Genomic DNA, 21,453 nt, shown 5'->3' with positions numbered 1-21,453 from the left:
AATTTTCATCCCCAAAACTACCTGCATCAAATCAGATCTGCTCATTAGTCTGCATCTAAAAAGGAGTGATCACACCTTGGAGAGCTGTTGCACCAAGTGGACTGACATGAATCATGGCTCCAACACGAGAGATGTCAATTAAACAAAGGAGAGGATTATCAAACTCTTAAAAGAGGGTAAATCATCACGCAATGTTGCAAAAGATGTTGGTTGTTCACAGTCAGCTGTGTCTAAACTCTGGACCAAATACAAACAACATGGGAAGGTTGTTAAAGCCAAACATGCTGGTAGACCAAGGAAGACATCAAAGCGTCAAGACAGAAAACTTAAAGCAATATGTCTCAAAAATCGAAAATGCACAACAAAACAAATGAGGAACGAATGGGAGGAAACTGGAGTCAACGTCTGTGACCGAACTGTAAGAAACCGCCTAAAGGAAGTGGGATTTACATACAGAAAAGCTAAACGAAAGCCATTATTAACACCTAAACAGAAAAAAACAAGGTTACAATGGGCTAAGGAAAAGCAATCGTGGACTGTGGATGACTGGATGAAAGTCATATTCAGTGATGAATCTCGAATCTGCATTGGGCAAGGTGATGATGCTGGAACTTTTGTTTGGTGCCGTTCCAATGAGATTTATAAAGATGACTGCCTGAAGAGAACATGTACATTTCCACAGTCATTGATGATATGGGGCTGTATGTCAGGTAAAGGCACTGGGGAGGTGGCTGTCATTACATCATCAATAAATGCACAAGTTTATGTTGATATTTTGGACACTTTTCTTATCCCATTAATTGAAAGGATGTTTGGGGATGATGAAATCATTTTTCAAGATGATAATGCATCTTGCCATAGAGCAAAAACTGTGAAAACATTCCTTGCAAAAAGACACATAGGGTCAATGTCATGGCCTGCAAATAGTCCGGATCTTAATCCAATTGAAAATCTTTGGTGGAAGTTGAAGAAAAGGGTCCATGACAAGGCTCCAACCTGCAAAGCTGATCTGGCAACAGCAATCAGAGAAAGTTGGAGCCAGATTGATGAAGAGTACTGTTTGTCACTCATTAAGTCCATGCCTCAGAGACTGCAAGCTGTTATAAAAGCCAGAGGTGGTGCAACAAAATACTAGTGATGTGTTGGAGCGTTCTTTTGTTTTTCATGATTCCATAATTTTTTCCTCAGAATTGAGTGATTCCATATTTTTTTCCCTCTGCTTGGTCTAAAAAAGTAACCGTTACTGACTGCCACAATTTTTTTTCTTGATTTCTTATAGTGTTTCTTAAAGCCAGAAAGTTGCCATTTGAAATGACTTTAGTTTTGTGTCATGTCTGTGATCTGCTTTTTTTCTACAAAATTAAACAACTGAATGAACATCCTCCGAGGCCGGTGATTCCATAATTTTTGCCAGGGGTATTTGTTTGTCTTCTATGTGTTTGCAAAGTTTTTCGATTTGAAATGTATTTTTGGTTGCAGAGATATCTTGGAAAGTGTGTTTTTTCAGATGAGATGTACTTGGTCTTTCACTGAACTCCTCCAAAATGTAATAATCCAGAGATACTCACCCAAGGAATATTACCAGGTCTTACAAAAATATGAAAATCACATGGTCAATTACAGTACCACTCACTACTGCTGATTGTCAGGTTAAATATGTAATAAGTCATATTTTCGTGAGGAAAAAAGTGGCAAAAAATGGGAAATGCAAGAAACAGTAGTCTTTGGAAAGTAAGCATTAAAGTAGTTCTGCTAATAGACGCAAAAAGTGATGACAATCTCCTTGGTGAAGAGTAAAAGTCTTTGATGCAATATGGTAAGGCGCAGGGATAATGAAAAACACCTGTTAGGTGGAGATATTGTAATAGATGGATGAACTCGATGCTTTGATATTGAGCTGTAGAGACCCGAAGAACCAACAGAGAAAGAAGCCTCATGGGTTTATTTCAGTCAAAGGCTCAGCCACTTTAAATCCCGCATTAACAGAATTATCCACCTATCTGGTGCACTTCCCCCTGCCTTCCTTATCCATCATATCCTTTCTCTTGAGACACTTTTCTTCAAGCTTCTCTTGTCTTACACAACGCACAGGTAAATATTTGTGATTTTCTTCCTCACTGTTTTATTTTGTCAAATATCTAATGTGTTTTTTTTTCTGAAACCACTTGGAAAGCTCTTTTTGGCCACTGAGATATCAAAGAGAAAATCTGAATCTTCAATCAAACACCAATTTTAGATAAAGAAGAGGGTCATCAGGCACAGAAGAAGAAAATCTTCAAACTTATATTGTGGCAAATTAGCTGCCAGTGGGGGTTTCACACAGGTGACACATTACTCAGACAATAAAAGCTTCCAACATGGGGAATGCAACAAGTGGCGCACTATCAAAGCAGATCCTGGAGGACCTGAAGCTCAACACCAAATTCACCCAGACTGAGATCTGCCAGTGGTATGAGAACTTTCAGAAGCAGTGTCCGACAGGGCGCATTTCGCCAGAAGAGTTTGAGCAGATCTATACCCGCTTCTTCCCAGAGAGCGACGCCAAGAGCTATGCCCGACATGTGTTTCGTTCATTTGACACCAACGCAGACGGCACTCTGGATTTTAAGGAGTACATCATCGCACTGCACATGACCTCCACCGGGAAGACGACCCAAAAGCTGGAGTGGGCCTTCTCGCTGTTTGACGTGGACAAGAACGGATACATCACCAGGACAGAAGTGACTGAGATCTGCCAGGTGAGAAGGATTTACTGTGTTTAAGACATGTGAGATAATGATCAAAGGATGACAAGTGATAGGCAATCAAGTGGAGTTTCAAAAATTCAGTCAATAATAACCACATTTCCATTGTGCTGTGATTACACATGCTTGCTATTTGTAGTAAATACATTTAGATTTGTTTTGGTCATAGTCACTGAGGAAGTGTTTTATTAGGGTCCCCATATTTTGATTACGGAAAACCAGGACACTCGGCCCAGCAATGAGATACTCAAAAGATATTTGAAGTTTACTCAAAGATGAAAACAATGAAAACTAGGACATTTTCATCACTTTCTAAAAAAAAAACAACAGGATGGCAAGACAGGACAGGAAAACAGGACGTTTGGTCACCCTAGTTTTATATCAAGTGATTAGATGAAGGAAAACTTTACGTGCAGTGCCAAACAGTATCCCACATCTTTATGAGGCTTATTATTTTACTGTGTTACTGTGTATGAGACGCATAACTGAGGTCAAACCACTGGCTATGATGACCTCATCCCTTTTATGACATACACACTTCAGGTGTCATTTCTAATAACTAGCTCAGTTATATAATCAAATGAAGTTTTAAAGTGTGACAATCAGCATGTTCACAAGCTAGGTAGTCAACAGTGTTCAATGACGGACTAAGATGGTATTGGTTTTCCTTACAGCGATCGTCTCAGCTGATGGTTTTACTGATGAACTCCTCTGCTCAATTTAAAGTCCAAATCACCTGTGAAATCACATGCTGAGGTGATTAGGGGTAAGGAATCCTGCACCTCCTCGGCCCTTCATGCCCACCTCTAATCTAAGACATATGATCAAAGAGTGGTGGTTTTACATTCAGCCATTTCCATGCCAAGTTCTCAGATGCACACTGTGAGCAATGTGGAGATCAGAGGTCTTGCTCAAGTGTACAGCCGTGGTGCTTCTTCATGTTCCTTACTTGCATTATTTATTTATTTTTGTCTGTCTGTCTGTCCAGTAAGGGATCAAACCTCCAACCTTCCAGTCACAAGACCACTTCTTTAATCAAGCCACAAAAAAGTAATTTGATGTAATGATGATGTTATACAATCCCACTGTCTGTTTCATGGTTCTTTTTCTTTCTTTTTTTTTAATTTGGTTTGCCACTTTGGACTGATTTACAATCTCAAATTGGAGAAAGATGGCATAGTGTGTAAAATCTAAAATTAAAAAACCCTGCAGTGATTCTTAGCTGGAACACTAAAGAATCTGCCACTATGTAATTTTGCTTCTTGCTTCTCACAACACTTAAGACATTCTGGCATTGAGGATACAAGCAGTGTAGCATTTCAGGTGTTATTTTGTCCAAAAATGGTTGAGACAGGGGCAATTTAAATATTTGGGCTGGACCAGCACACATGGAATCATGTATTGTTGTTAGACAAATCAGTTTTCCAGATCTTTTTGGAAAGAAAGGACCAGCCAGATTGTTATCAGCAACAAGTCCAAAAGCCAGCGTCTGTCATGGTATGTGGGTGTATCAATGCCCATCGCAAAGGTAATTTACAATTCTGTCATTTCAGCATTAATGCAGAAAAGTACATTGAGGTTTTACAGCAACATGCTGCCTTCAAGACATCTTTTCCAGGGACATCCATGCATTTTTCTACAAGACAATGCAAAACCACATTCTGCACACATTACAAAGGCATGTCTGATGAAGCTTGCATGAACGGTGGACTGGCCTGCCTGTAGTGCTGACCTGTCCTGACCAATAGCAAATGTGTGGAGAATTTTGAAACAACATCAACAACAAAAATGCAACAATGAAGACAACTTAAGATGTGTTTGCAGGATGAATGAGACAAAATAACACATGAAATGTTTCACTGCTTGGTATGCTCAATGCCACAATGTCTTAAGTGTTGTGAGAAGGAATGGTATCATTTACAAAGTGGTAAATGCTTTAGCATCTCAACATTTTTTGGGAATGTATTGCATTCCTTAAATGCAGAAATGGATTAACAAATGAAATGAACAAAACAAAACATGAAATATTTTGGGCTGGTATACAAGGGTGGGTGGTGCACTTGTTTCTAAAGCAGAAGGTTCCCATGTTCAAGACCACCCGTGCCCGTTCTCCATGTAACGTTGAGTTGCGTCAGGAGGGTTATCCAGCCTAAAAAACTTGTAGAGAAGCCAAAAGAACTTTTATACTATCTTGTATGTTAATTCTAATAACAATCCGCTATTTGTTTTCTGAATTATCAAAACACAGTCTCATGAAAGTTGTGAGGATTCTCATTTGAAGGTTTAAGATAAATGACAGCAATTTGTAAGAGGTTTAGAGCAGATGGCCAGGGTACCAGCTGGTATTGTAATTGGATTTTGTTTCTGGCCAACTGGCTTGATGCCACATGCATCATGCTTGCGCTCCATGCACAAACCAGCTACAGTTTGACGCCACTTTAGAAATCAGAAATCAAAAACAAACAAGACTTTTTGCCATTCTCTCTACACTCCATGGAGCAGCAGGCAAAACCAGATGAGGTTTACACAAAGTCACGCAGACACAGAGATAACGCAGATTTAGATGTCTTTTTAAGGTAGAAATCCGGAGTGTGTACCATACGCTAGTACGGTACACACTACACTGATTGACACAAGTTCACATGGTGAAATGTACAGAGTGTCAGAAGGAGCGAGGCAGAGGGAGGTTGCAGTGATGACGTGGTGTTTGGCCTGTGGCCTGAGTCTTGGCACTAATCCACATTAATCTAGGTGTCTTAAATGCAAGAGATAAATTTTTCCTCTCTAAATGGGACACACTTAAAGGCGTGAACATAAAGTGCACAGTTATTTACAAAATGATGGCCTCAAAGCAGTCCATTGCACATTGACAAGCCTCAGAAGTTTTTTTTAGATCATGATGACAGAAAAATGTAATTTGTGATTTGTCTTCATTCTGCATTACCAAAACCACCTACGATTGCTGCTGATATTGTCCATCGTAGGTGGACTATTTTTCTTTTTTATGCGTGATTAAAATTTTCATTGGACAATTGTACACAATTAATAATCATTGTGTTTTTTGGTTTTTTTTTTAAAGATGTCTCTCAAATTGTTTAAGGTTTAAGAGACATCTTAAAAAAAAAACACAATGATTATTAATTGTGTACAATTGTCCAATAAAAAAACTTGAATTTAATCACGCATAAAAAACCCTGTGTGCTGCTTGTACAATGCTGCTGGAACCTCAATTTCCCTGAGGGAGTCTTCCCAAGGGATCATTAAAATTCTGTCTAATCTCTGTAATACTTTTTCTAGCACGTTAATACAGATTATAGGCAGTAGGCCAGAGGAGTTGTTTGGCCCACCTGGGGGGAGGAATGCTACCTATTAGGTCAAAGAGCCTTTTTGTATCGTGCACCCACCCTGTGGAATAGTCTTCCTGCGACCGTGAGGCAGTCGGAGTCCAAGGACATTTTTAAGTTAAGACTGAAAACCTATTTTTATTCTCTTTCTTATGGATAGTTTTTATTTTTTTTTTTTTATCTGTTTTATTCTTTTACTTCTGTTTTTATGTATTTGAATTTTTTTATTCATTTTTTAATTATTTAAATTTTATGTTGAATTGTTTTATGTAAGGCACCTTGAGACGGCTTTTGCTGTGATTTGGCACATTATAAGCGAATTAAATTAAATAATTTATTTATTTTTTTAAAGTTCAAGTCCCCCTGAGACAGAAAATTGATGATAGCAATGCAGCCACTGCAGCTTGTAGTTTTTATGGGCATATTTCAAAATGGCCACCTTAGTATTTTGGGCATCTTAGTGTTGCTCACTTGGACATGCTAGAGAAGCAAATCTGGTGTGTAAACCTATGTTTTGGTGGTTAATACAGACAATGAGCATACTCTTATTCAGTTTACACAATATTTGGTCAGCCATTTTTCACAATGGCCGCCAAATATGGTCTATTTAGCTTTTTCTTTTCTTTTTTTTTTGGTGTTTTATTATTCTGTGATGGTAACAAGTACAGGTATTGTGAATGTAAGTGTTACACTGCCATAATGGCTTGTTTTGCTACTTTATTAAGAAATATATTTCCAATGATGACTATTTCCTGAAGAAATACAAACAAGGTCTTGTCAGTATATATATGGTTATATATTCTCTGCAATACTCAAATATATGAAGAGGTCAAATACAAGAGAAAAACTGACCAAAGCTACTGAATTGAGAGTTGATGAAAAGCTATGTAATCTAGCAACTAAGAGATGAGATAAGGAAATCATAGCAGTTGCTGCTGAGGCCCATCATCACTCATCCTGTTACAAGGATCACACACGTGAATTCGATGAAGACAAAAATGAAGAAGAAACTGATTACTCTGAATCCCACTATCAGGAAATTGAAGGAGCATTTGTAGACCTTCTAGGATTCAAACAAACTGAGATAGTAGAAAAGAACTCAATGATCCAAATATCTACCTCGAAAGAAAACTAGATCCAGAACCGAGGTGTGAATGATCTAAAAGAATCAACCAAAAAGCATCTCTGCAGAAAGCTTGAAAGTGAGCTTGGCAACTCAGTGCAGATCATTTTAGATGATAGAAGAAAACTCCTTGTAGGTCCAGACACCCTTGAACTTAGAGATGTGGTCATCGAAAACCAGACACTAAAGAGAGAAATTGACATGTGGAAGTCCAAAGAAGGAGACTGACAAATCCTCAGCTCATATTAGATCAGTCAGAGAAAATGACAAGAAATCAACACCATGGCCACATCACCCTTCAGAGGTAGACAGTGCTCCATTCAGTATACAATGTCACCTTGAAAGGTTTTTGCTGGGACTTCTGACAGGTGATCCAGACAACAAAGCCCCATCTCAGAGAGTGGCAACTCTTATCAGATCCTTCAGTCAGGACATTATACGCAGTGATCTGTGGACAGCAAAAGCCTCTAAAACACTGGTTGCTCCCATATGCTGTTAAGATACTCACTGGTAATGTTGAAATCACCCATATCCTCAATCACCTGGGACATGCTGTATTCTATTCCCAACTTCAAGAGAATGACACAGCATTATGCTTGCAGAAGATGGCAACTTCTGTGAATAAGCAAACTATTCTCCCTGCTTCTATGAAGCCCTATGTCTTTATCAACCTTGCATGGGACAACACAGACCGACTTGAAGAAACACTCTCAGGCAAGAGAACAACACACAGGGTCAATGGTATTGCTGTTCAGCCTAAAGTCCACAGACCAGATCTACTACAAATTCCACTGCCAAGTATTAGGAAAACAAAACAAAGATCTTTTTGTCCTGAAGACCAGGAACTTGAGGCATACATTTCAGGAGAAGGAGCTGGTCCCCACTCACTGTTTACATCCAATGTTGGAGTTGAACATTGTAGACAGGAGGCTGCCATTGCAATGGGCAAAACATTGGCATGGATACTTGCAAGGCATTCTGAAGAGGAAAAAACAACTGTAAGCTGGACTGGTTTTAACATTAAAACCAGAGACTCTGTTTCTGTGTCAGAAGATACTGTTGGTAACATATGACCACGGTTTTTGAGATCCTGAACCAGTCAGAACTTATTCATGAGACACTGCATCTATACGTAGATGGTAGCTGTTGTCATGGAACAGGCACTCTACTCCAAGGCAGCAGAAATTGTGTGGAAACACAAAAGGAACATGCCAATGTAGTTCTTCACATGGTGCATTCCATACCGTTTGTAATGCACTGGCCATTTTAGAAAAAAGGTTCCAGGATGCAGGGCTACGAGATATCCTTATTGAGTCAGGAATTGAAGCTGAAGGTTCAGTCACAGGTGTTCCTGAGGGAAAAATGTACAACAGGGCTGTGCGTGTACATAAAGGAAAATTGAAAGTATCTCAAAAGTTCCCAAAATTTATAGTTTATAATAGTTTATAGTCTATATGGTTTACAGAATTATGAAAGCAAGGCCAAATGTTGGGGAAAGTGAGGAACACGGACCCACAACAGGGGGCGCAAATGAACGGACAATGAAGAAAGTCAAATAACAAGGCTTTACTGTTGTGAACACGCACAACAAACAACAGATCACAATTGTGGAAATAAACTAATTCCAATGGTGTCGTGTGGGCAGGCTCGACGATAGGAGACGTCTGTCCGAGTCAAACCGGAACCACCCGATTTCCTCTGCCACCGAACCCCGGGAATACTGGAGCCGCCAAGTCCCGAACTCCCAGGTGGCCACTGCCTCCGCTCGTCGGATCCGGTACTGCTGGCGAGGAACAGAAAGTCAGATGTGGGTGCGGCTGCACCCAGCAACACGTAGGGTGGAAACACCACCTCCACCTCTAATCAAAAACAACACTGCAGTGTAGGAATATGGGTACTTATCCGATATATGTCCAATACAGTCTTCAGCTGTCTTAGGCACAAGCAATAAAGTGCTATTCCTCTCAAATGAAGCGACTGGCTGAGTACGTTACCTCCTTAGTAGAGCGATATCTCGGCAATGAGGTGGAGATGCCGTCCAGCTGATATACCCCTCCGCTGATGGATGTCAGCTGTCTCAGTTGATAGGTGACGGCTGTCACCTTGGCTGCTCCTGTGAGGCGGCAGCGCCCTCTGGTGCCTGGAGCCCGCACTCCAGGCGGGGCGCCCTCTGGTGGTGGTGGGCCAGCAGTACCTCCTCTTCAGCGGCCCACACAACACCAAAATAGTAAAGCATTGTGTAAATGTACATTTTACACAGCATATTGCAATAAAGGGTTGATGGGTAATAAATGGATCCCTGTATGTGCTAATAATAAAGGCAGTTTGGTTTTCTTTTGTACTGCAGAGTAAATAGGAATAAAAAAATTAAATAGCAAAGGCTATTGTAAGTTGAATTGACAAAGTAGGAAAAATTATATTTGTACTCATTAAAATTAAACTTATTTTTAAATTTTTATCATTAATTACCATATTTTTAGCTTTAATATTTACCATTTTATCTGAAAAACACATTTATTTGGTTATTTGTCCTCAATAAATGTCAAAAACATAGGGAATGTGTGTTTTTGTGAGGTTTATCTGAGGGTTGTGTCATATCTTAATTTTAATACATTTTTAACGGTGGTCTTAAACTTCCTGCAATATCACACTGAAAGCAGCCACACTGGCATTGCTATCATACATTTTCCACAATTAGGGATATATAGCTACCAAAATATCACAGTGAGCCATCGTCCCCTCAGTTGGGCCAAATGGCCCAAAATCCAGGTTCTGGCCCATCGCCTATTATCAGGTATTTTGGCTGTGACATACATCACAGAAATGTAAAACAGGTTATCTCAGACATGCATTTTATTTATATCAGGGTTGTTTCTACATGCAAAAGCGCGAGGTATAGGGCATGGTTAGGTAGCAATGAATTACATGTAATCAGGATTACCAAACATAAGTAACTATAATCCTACCATATTACATTGTTAAAATGTATAGTTAGATTGTAGTTATACTGTCAAGGATTACGTGATTACATGTTGATTGTTAATTGTTAATGTATTGACTTGAAACTTTAAAAACCTTTTTTCAATTATCCAATGCTGTTAACTCATCAGCTAGAACTGAACTAGAAGGAGCTCTACCTGTGTAGTCACTACAGATCAGTCTTCAACCAGCAGTTTGTCTTGGTTTTTTTTTTTTTTTTTTTTTTTTTTAATACACTTGAAAATAGAAGAAGAAAATCTCCACAACAGAAGACTCAAGCAGCAATAGTTCATATGCACCACTTAAAATGTCTTTGAGATTAAATTATTTATTTTTATGGCTTCAGGACCACAGGACTTTTTGAATTATTCTCAGAATTTTACATGTACCATTAAATGTATTGTGTTTTTTAAATTTTGCTTTTTAAGGATATGTTGGATTTCAAATAAATACAAAAAAAATGTGCACCACAAGAGCTTCGATGCTGAGTGAAATTTGTGTAATTTGTTTTGTGGGGGGAAAAAGTGAGTGAGGGGAAAAAAGCATAAATTTCAGTAACTGATTTTGAAGTAATCCAAATAAATATTAAGATTACGTTGCTTTTAGTAAACCAATGGACTGCTTTATTAATTACAAAAATGGCCATGCAGTTTATACCCAGTAAATGATTACATTTCAAAGTATTCAGATGCACCTCTGTACAAAGGACATTCACAATGAAATCCCAAATTTATTTAACTGAAAAAGGAAAATAAAAAGGGATTTTGCAAAATGAGCAGTGGTGGCTCTCGGGGAAAGGGGGCGAGGGGTGGGTGGGGGCAGTTGTTGCAACAGTGGCTGAAGTGACCTGTTGTGTGTTGGGGGGTGTGGCTGGATATTTTGGTGTTCTTTTCTTTTCTTTGCTCTCCAGGTGGCATGAGAACTGATTTGTCTGTGGAGAAGGTGCTGGCTGAAGAATCCTTCACCCTCATCAACATCATGTGCAGCACCTGTGAATGGTGCTCACATGCAACCTTAAAGACTTTCAGCTGAAGCAGATAATTGGATGGCGTTCTGCATTTAAGTCATGTGTGATTCAAGCAGAACTGCCGGGAACTCGACCTTGTGATGTTCGTTTGTGAGACGCTGAGGACCGCGCCTGGGTTTGACACATCGAGCCCGTGAAGCAAGGAAGGGTGAGGGACACATGCTGTCAGCACACATCAGAGGTGATTAAGTGTTTGATTAATTGTTAATAGTAACTTGGTATTTTGTTACGCAGTATACTTGAATTGTGATGAGAATTGTGCAGCTTGCTTCTCACTGCTGTGGCGTGCGGACAAGTGATCCTCCACCTGTTGTGAGAAGCTGCTCATTTGCATAAAGCTTAAAATACAGACCTGAATGTGTTGCTGATAGTGTGTGTCTTTTGAAGGATATTAGTTGTAACTGCTGACTTACCTCTATGCTTCGCAGAGAGTCGGTTTGTCGTGTCCACCTGGGGGGTGTTTGGCGGTGGTAGTGGGTCCAGGAGCGCCGGGCTTCGATCCTTTTGGGCGCTGGAGAGCGTGCCAGCCTTCACTCCACCAGAAGGACGCTATTTTGTTTTTTTTACACTTTGTTGTGCACCAGCGGGTGAAATAAATACATTGTTTTTTGGAACCGCTTTCTGGTTATTTTTAGCGCTGGGTTCCGTCTGACGCAGGTCCGCTCCTCAACCCGCGTCGACACATAACAGTGACCCATTTAATAATTAATATATAGCTAACTAGACAATTTTTTAAACATCATATTGTGCAAATTAATCATCAAGCAAACTTGCCATTGCCTTGTCACCTCACGTAGCAAAACCACCAGTGACCACCAGATAGCAGCACAAGATTTCCCTTCAGGCTCAAGGACAGCTATGTCCAGTTCATTGTACATATCTTTTTGAATAATAATAAAATATGAGGCTTTACAATGACAGAACCGTGGACATCAACATCTATGGTCATCTACCAGAATGCCCTCAAATAGGTTACCTCCTACAAATCTGACACCTTCAATATGGAAAACCATGTTATGGACATCTTTAGTCAAAACATTCTCATTAATAAGATAAATTACACCAAATGCCCAAATGTTCATAATTTAAAATAATTATTGACTAAGTGATGTCATTTATCTCATTCAGTGAGGAACAGTCATTCTTTTCCTGAAGCATCATTTAATGTGACACACTGTAAGATATTGTTAAATGGTATTTTTTTTTTCAGTGTTTTTGCTCATGCGAGGATGGATAATACTCACAGAATCTTAGCTACAAACCTCAGTTCAAGTCTCGGGCTAAAGAATTTTATTCAGTAGATACATTTCTTAGGAATGTTCTCCTTTTATTCACTATGTTTACACACACACACACACACACACACACACACACACACACACACACACACACACACACCCTCACTCAACTTCAATCGCTTACTCCAATTAAGGGTGACGAGGGTGGAGCCTATCCCAGCTTTCAAAGGGCATGTGGGGAGGTACACCGGCTTGTCGCAGGGCCACATACAGACAAACATTCACACACACACACACACACACACCTATGGACAAATTAATGTTTTCAATAAACCTAACCTGCATGTCTTTGGATGTGGGAGGAAGCCGGAGCACCCGGAGAGAACCCATGCAAACAAGGCAAAAACATGCAAACTCCACACAGAAAGGCCACATTTGGGAATCGACCCCATGACCTTCTTGCTGTGAGGCAACACTTCTAACCACTAAAGCCATCTTGCTGCCCTACTATGTTTACAGTTATTCTTTTATACTGTATTTTGCAACCTCATTAATATTATATGGGTCATTATTGTATATGCAAATCTAATGCACACATGCTGATCATGTGTCTTCTTTTGGGCCACAATGGAAATAAGTGTATGTTTATACTTTGTGTTGTCCTCTGTGATTATTAATATGTGCATTTTACATAAATGGATTTTTACCAAAATAAAACCAACCAAACCAAGTATTACTGTTATTTCATCATTTTATACAATCTGATTTTAATAATGAATGAATCAAACTAAACAATGCAGGTTCAGTTGGTTGGTAGTGACCTTTTACTTGGAGACCTGGTCACAAAGTTGAGAGAAGTATAATTCCATTGATACCTTTACGGTGTCAAATCTCACGCGTAATCACGTTCTCGCTGGGGAGGCCGAGATTTCGTTGTCAGTGTAAACAAGCGTTTGCGGGTGGTGGAGTGGACAAGCAACAAGCAACTTGTTTGCAACGTTGCGTCGTTATGGAGGTGAGTTCAGCCAAAATATGTATTTAGGTGATTAAATAAATAATCGTGAGTCTTTAATATGAGTTTTATAAAAAATAAATAAATTAAATTAAATTAAAAAATGAAAAAAAAAGCGTGTTGCTATTAGGGTTGCGTTTCATGAACCGATTCTTTTCGGGTATCCTTAAGAAATTATTCGATCCATTGACATCAGTAGCCTTTTTGCTTAACGATTCCCTTATCGGTCCTTCAGAGTGACCGTTGTTTTTGGGGGTGTTTGTCAGGAAAATGATCATTTCTCTACACTGATTACAGACCCTGCAGCAGGTCTGTATAACCAACCGTTTCTGCAGCGCAGCTTTGCTTTGAACCTTGAACCAATGAAGCAGTGCTTCGATCTTCCATCTGCTGCTTTGTTGGTTCTTTATTTTATTTTGCTTTATCTTAATTTCCCCCCCGCTAAAACCCTAAAGAGCATATGTCTGTGAGTAATATTTACCTTTTTTTAATGTTAAACCAACCTGTTATGGTCTTTTGAAACAGTTGATAGATGTATTTTATAACTTAAAAATAGGACAGATGCTAATGCATTAGCATGTCTGGTATTTTCAATGTTAAAGTTAACATTAAGCTGAGCCATTATGAACCCTCCCTCCCCAGTGCGCAAAGGATTCTGGGATACTCTAAAACCGTAAATAGAGCCCCCCACAGGTTCACAGCCGAGCTGTGAACTGATATAACAGAAACCTGAAGTCCTCACACAGCTGAACGAGCCATCATTAGCCTCATCATTAGCCTGCTACTCACTATTCCTCCGACGAGGAGAGTTTGAACTATATTTGTTAGGACAACACGAGCTGGGCACAAGTTGGAAGATGTTGAATAGAAAATCATGTGACTTGCCACTTGCCGCCTGGCTGCTTTCATCCCCCAGGTAAGGTGTCAGGACATTAAGTACACAAACGGAGCTGGAACAGAGATTGCTTGGAAAGCCTGCAGTTTCAAAAAAACAACAAAACATTTTACCGGTTTTACACAAAGTCTTCTTTCTTGGGTGTGTAGCAAGGTGAAGTCCGGATTGAAAAGATGTTCCTGGTAGCTTGGCTAACGGGGAATTCCCCTTTGGCTGACCTGGTAGAGTTCTGGTCTTTACTTCGAGCAGTCCGGTGTTTGATCCCACTACCATCCCCAAAAATAAGTCCTCTGGTCACAGGTGCATCACACAACAGCCTGTACGGACGAGCCGCCACTGACAATGTGACCCTTTAACAACAAATAAAGTGTTTTGAGAGAATACTTCTGCCTCTTCCATGAAACACCATGCTTTGATATTTCATACACAGTATACTCTGTGTTTAACTTTTTTTTTTTTTAATTTAGTTTGCTGTCTTGTACCCATCCCTCTTTCAGGCCTTATTTAAGCTGATACCCAGAGATGAGCAGAAAAAGTTGCCAAATGATGAGAACACACCCGACAAGAGAGCCAGAAAGCTGTGGTCATACTTTGAAAAGAAAGACAACGGTAAGGAAAGTCACACTAATATGACCCTGGAGTCACTGAACTGCTGTGTGGTTCTTCAGAAAAGAGCTCAAAGCAAAGAAAACCTTTGTGGTGTAACTGAAGCAGCTGATTGTACAACATGTAGTTCATGATTACATCTTGCAATCAGCTGAACAATAGCCACTGTGTGGGTACAGCCTTGGTTACAGTATAACTCATTCACCCCAATTTAGTGTGTATATACCAGCTGCATACAATGAAACTTCACTACTTCTGTAAGTCTTTAAGCATGTGGCCCTAGCCCACCTGGAAGCTATCACTGACTTCTTGTTGGGCCCAGTGCAGTTTGCATGCAGAGCAAATGAGAATATCATTGATGCCGTGTACTTGGCCCCACACTGCAGCTTCTAGATTTCAGCTCGGCCTTTAACACTAATACCAGAGCCCTTGCAGGTGAAGCTCCCCCAGCTATCTGTGTCAGAGCCCACCTGCTGCTGGATCACAGGCTTGAGGAACAGAAGTTAGCATGTGCGGTGAGGACACCCACAGTGTCAGTACTACAGTACCTTAGCGTTGTCTCCTCTCATCACTTCTCCACATTATCTACTTTAGCAACAGTTTGCAGATGAAACCAGCATGGTTGGTCTTGTAACTGATGGTGATGAGGAAGTTGAACACTTGGCATCCTGGCACCACTTACCAATCACAAAAAAAGTAGCGTCACTGTCGCAAGCAGTACCCCTCAGCCCCTCCTTTAGTTGAAGGTGTGTGATGTATGAATTGGAACAGTTAAAAAGCTTGGCCAAAAAGTAACAGGCTTGTGTAGGTAGCTAGCCTGAACATCCAAGGCAAAAATGGTGATGATCTGTGTTGGCATTTTTGAGTCGATGAATGGAATAGCAAATTCAAAATGGCCATCAGCAGCCATCTTGGTGGTGGATCAATAGGTGTCTTTGTCTATCCACCAAAGCCCTACCACCGAAACTTCAGTTCTTTTTGTTACCATCCGGAAATTAAATTCAAAATGGCAGCCAAAGCAGCCATCTTGGTTGAGTAATGAGGCTGAATTTTAATAAGCATCTTCCCCTACACAACCCAAACTCATAGAAATTTCCAATCGATACATACAGCAGTTCTTCAGTTATCATTCCAAAACAAAAGGTTTAAGGGCCTGACCAGCGGACAGGAAGACAAACATCATCTGTGACAACAACACCCTTTTTCAACCTGCTGGAGACGAGGGGTTAAAATAGTACACTCAACAAAAATATAAACGCAACACTTTTGGTTTTGCTCCCATTTTGTATGAGATGAACTCAAAGATCTAAAACTTTTTCCACATACACAATATCACCATTTCCCTCAAATATTGTTCACAAACCAGTCTAAATCTGTGATAGTGAGCACTTCTCCTTTGCTGATAATCCATCCCACCTCACAGGTGTGCCATACCAAGATGCTGATTAGACACCATGATTAGTGCACAGGTGTGCCTTAGACTGCCCACAATAAAAGGCCACTCTGAAAGGTGCAGTTTTAGCACACAGCACAATGCCACAGACGTCGCAAGATTTGAGGGAGCGTGTAATTGGCATGCTGACAGCAGGAATGTCAACCAGAGCTGTTGCTTCTGTATTGAATGTTCATTTCTCTACCATAAGCCGTCTCCAAAGGCATTTCAGAGAATTTGGCAGTACATCCAACCAGCCTCACAACCGCAGACCACGTGTAACCACACCAGCCCAGGACCTCCACATCCAGCATGTTCACCTCCAAGATTGTCTGAGACCAGCCACTCGGACAGCTGCTGAAACAATCGGTTTGCATAACCAAAGAATTTCTGCACAAACTGTCAGAAACCGTCTCAGGGAAGCTCATCTGCATGCTCGTCGTCCTCATCGGGGTCTCGACCTGACTCCAGTTCGTTGTCGTAACCGACATGAGTGGGCAAATGCTCACATTCGCTGGTGTTTGGCACGTTGGAGAGGTGTTCTCTTCATGGATGAATCCCGGTTCACACTGTTCAGGGCAGATGGCAGACAGCGTGTGTGGCATCGTGTGGGTGAGCGGTTTTCTGATGTCAATGTTGTGGATCGAGTGGCCCATGGTGGTGGTGGGGTTATGGTATGGGCAGGTGTCTGTTATGGACGAAGACCACAGGTGCATTTTATTGATGGCATTTTGAATGCACAGAGATACCGTGACCAGATCCTGAGGCCCATTGTTGTGCCATACATCCAAGAACAACACCTCATGTTGCAAGGATCTGTACACAATTCTTGGAAGCTGAAAATGTCCCAGTTCTTGCATGGCAGGCATACTCACCGGACATGTCACCCATTGAGCATGTTTGGGATGCTCTGGACCAGCGTATACGACAGCGTGTACCAGTTCCTGCCAATATCCAGCAACTTCGCACAGCCATTGAAGAGGAGTGGACCAACATTCCACAGGCCACAATTGACAACCTGATCAACTCTATGCAAAGGAGATGTGTTGCACTGCATGAGGCAAATGGTGGTCACACCAGATACTGACTGGTATCCCCCCCAATAAAACTGCACCTTTCAGAGTGGCCTTTTATTGTGGGCAGTCTAAGGCACACCTGTGCACTAATCATGGTGTCTAATCAGCATCTTGATATGGCACACCTGTGAGGTGGGATGGATTATCTCAGCAAAGGAGAAGTGCTCACTATCACAGATTTAGACTGGTTTGTGAACAATATTTGAGGGAAATGGTGATATTGTGTATGTGGAAAAAGTTTTAGATCTTTGAGTTCATCTCATACAAAATGGGAGCAAAACCAAAAGTGTTGCGTTTATATTTTTGTTGGGTGTAGATGGACTTCAGATGCTAACCCCCTCCAGTATCAGCAGACCTGTTGTTTCCACTGTTACTCAAGTTCTTGGATACCACCATATCCACACACAGTCTCCATCACCATAAAAGCATAGCAGAGGATGTTCTTTCTGCTGCAGCTGAAAACATTTAACTCAACACAGACCCTCATGATCCAGTTCTACATGGCGATCAGAGTCCATTCTCCCTTCATCAAAGCGCACTGGTATTTGGTTTGACTCTTCCACCTCTTAAAAGTGACCCAAACCAAACCAGCACATCATGGGGACAGCAGAGCAGATCATCACCTGTAGTCTGCCAACACTTCAGGAGATCTACAAGTGCAAGGCTACAAAATGCGCTGGCAAAAATATAGCTGACCCCTCTCATTTTGGCCATCGCCTTGTCCAGCCACTTCTGATAGAAGCCTCAGACACATCACAATGCTCACCGTTTTTTCCCCCCCAAGTCGACATTGTGGCCCAGCATTAACATACCATAATGCATCTGTGCACAACTGTACAGTGTCCTTAATGCTGTAATATACCATAAATCATAGATTCTAAATATATCTACCCTCAGACTCACGTTGGCTCCTTTAGCTTTACTCCAATTCAGTTCACTCACACTCACTCACTCATCTTCAACCACTTACTCCAATTAAGGGTCTTGGGGGGCTGGAGTCTATCACAGCAGTTATAGGGGTGAGCAGTGTACACCCTGGACAGGATGCCAGTCGGTCACAGGGCCACATATAGACAAACCAGCACATTCACACCCTCATGCACACCTACAGACAATTTCAAAGATTCCAATCCACCTAACCTGAGTGCCTTTGGATGTGGGAGGACGCTGGAGCACCCGGAGGGAACCAACTCAAACACGGGGAGAACATACAAACTCCACAAAGAAAGGCCACAGGTAGAAATCGATCCTATGATCTTCTTGCTGTGAGGCAACAGTGCAAACTACTAAGCCATTGTGCTGCCCCAATTCAGTTCAATTTAGTTTATTTATTATAGCATCAAATCACAACAATGCTGCCTCAAGGCGCTCCACACGAGTAAAGGTCTAATCTTACCAACCTGTGAGCAAGCACAGTGATAAGGAAAAACTCCCTCTGGTGATAATGAGGAAGAAACCTCAAGCAGACCAGACTCAGAGGGGTGACCCACTGCTTAGGCCACTCTAACAGTTCCTTCATTCCTTGATTTAGTGTTGAATTTTCTTTGTAATATATGCATTTGAAGGACTGCATTTCTATCTAGCGGCTGCTCAAAGCAATGATGCCTCACATTTACTTCCCAGCCAAGGCCAGTTTTGGGCGAAATAAAATTTTCTGATTGCCACACACAGTGTATATGCTATTCTTTCCACAGCTAAGCATTTGTTTTTTCTCCTTACAGAGCGACTGACTGAAGCAGAGTTCATCAGAGGAGTGGTTGAAAATGAAAACGCAATGCGTCTTATCCACTACGAAGCAATGAAGCAATAAAATCAAATGTACGTCCACTTTTCTCCCTCTGTAGACTCTTGACCTGGTTTTTGGGTTTTTCCATTCCTCTTCTTGTACGATGTGAACAAACCCTGTGCTAAATACTTTCCCTGAAATATACTGTGCAAAAAATTTTAATATTTAATGTGACTAAAACTTGAAGAAATAAGTAAAAGCTGCTAAATATGTAACATTTATGAATAAATAAATGACCTGGCGTACATCTTGAACAGCTACAAACATGCAACACAAGACAGAGAAGCTACAAGAGTGGTCAAATGGAATCAAACCCCAGTTTTTATACACACTAGCTGAAGGCCCGAAGGGGAATTATGTCATGGTGATTCCCATCTTTCTGTCTGTCTGTCCATCTGTCCCAAAAAGGATATAAGTGTTCTGAAATGGACTACTGTCACACTGTTAGGAGGAATTTTGTGAAACTTGGTACAAGTCCTTATTACACTATGTAACACAATTTTTGTTCCTGGCTTCTGTTATATTTCAACTGCTTATGTCTAAAGTCTATGGAAAAATGACTACATTCAGCACAAACTTTGATTTTATTTTTTTTTAACGTTCTAGAAAGTTCTAAAAGTTTCTTGAAATTTCTAGATAATTCTGGAACCTTCTAGAAAATTCTGGACAGTTCTAGCAGTTAAAGAATATTCTAGAAGACTACTCAGTAGTAGTGAAGGCGAATCGAGAATATTCTTGAAAACAGACAAATTTCAAAATATCATTGTCCTGAAAGGCCACAGGTGGGAATTGAACTCAGGACCTCCTCGCTGTGAGGCAACAGTGCTAATCACTAACCACTATCCACTGTGCTGCCCCAAATGTGTGTGTGTGTGTGTGTGTATATATATATATATATATATATATATATATATATATATATATATATATATATATATACACTTTTGGTTTTGCTCCCATTTTGTATGAGATGAACTCAAAGATCTAAAACTTTTTCCACATACACAATATCACCATTTCCCTCAAATATTGTTCACAAACCAGTCTAAATCTGTGATAGTGAGCACTTCTCCTTTGCTGAGATAATCCATCCCACCTCACAGGTGTGCCATATCAAGATGCTGATTAGACACCATGATTAGTGCACAGGTGTGCCTTAGACTGCCCACAGTAAAAGACCACTCTGAAAGGTGCAGTTTTATCACACAGCACAATGCCACAGATGTCGCAAGATTTGAGGGAGCGTGCAATTGGCATGCTGACAGCAGGAATGTCAACCAGAGCTGTTGCTCATGTATTGAATGTTCATTTCTCTACCATAAGCCGTCTCCAAAGGCGTTTCAGAGAATTTGGCAGTACATCCAACCAGCCTCACAACCGCAGACCACGTGTAACCACACCAGCCCAGGACCTTCACATCCAACATGTTCACCTCCAAGATCGTCTGAGACCAGCCACTCGGACAGCTGCTGAAACAATGGGTTTGCATAACCAAAGAATTTGTGCACAAACTGTCAGAAACCGTCTCAGGGAAGCTCATCTGCATACTCGTCGTCCTCATCGGGGTCTCGACCTGACTCCAGTTTGCCGTCGTAACCGACTTGAGTGGGCAAATGCTCACATTCGCTGGCGTTTGGCACATTGGAGAGGTGTTCTCTTCACGGATGAATCCCGGTTCACATCACCTCATGTTGCAGCAGGATAATGCACGGCCCCATGTTGCAAGGATCTGTACACAATTCTTGGAAGCTGAAAATGTCCCAGTTCTTGCATGGCCGGCATACTCACCGGACATGTCACCCATTGAGCATGTTTGGGATGCTCTGGACCGGCGTATACGAAAGCGTGTACCAGTTCCTGCCAATATCCAGCAACTTCGCACAGCCATTGAAGAGGAATGGACCAACATTCCACAGGCCACAATTGACAACCTGATCAACTCTATGCGAAGGAGATGTGTTGCACTGCATGAGGCAAATGGTGGTCACACCAGATACTGACTGGTATCCCCCCCCAATAAAACAAAACTGCACCTTTCAGAGTGGCCTTTTATTGTGGGCAGTCTAAGGCACATCTGTGCACTAATCATGGTGTATAATCAGCATCTTGATATGGCACACCTGTGAGGTGGGATGGATTATCTCAGCAAAGGAGAAGTGCTCACTATCACAGATTTAGACTGGTTTGTGAA

General features: G+C 41.0%; 1 protein-coding gene across 1 annotated transcript; it reads left to right on the top strand.

Moving 5' to 3' along the window:
• The first annotated feature begins 2,071 nt into the window (after positions 1–2,071).
• On the top strand, positions 2,072–19,570 carry rcvrn2 (recoverin 2). The gene is made up of 3 exons (XM_034173551.1): positions 2,072–2,738; positions 14,860–14,971; positions 19,198–19,570. Exons 1-3 carry the CDS (start codon positions 2,358–2,360, stop codon positions 19,284–19,286), a joined length of 582 nt encoding a protein of 193 aa, XP_034029442.1. The 5' UTR covers positions 2,072–2,357; the 3' UTR covers positions 19,287–19,570.
• The last annotated feature ends 1,883 nt before the right edge of the window (positions 19,571–21,453 follow it).

The sequence above is a fragment of the Thalassophryne amazonica genome, chromosome 7 (genome assembly GCF_902500255.1).
Source record: "Thalassophryne amazonica chromosome 7, fThaAma1.1, whole genome shotgun sequence".
Classification (NCBI taxonomy): domain Eukaryota; kingdom Metazoa; phylum Chordata; class Actinopteri; order Batrachoidiformes; family Batrachoididae; genus Thalassophryne; species Thalassophryne amazonica.
This window is presented reverse-complemented; position numbering and strand designations above follow the sequence as displayed.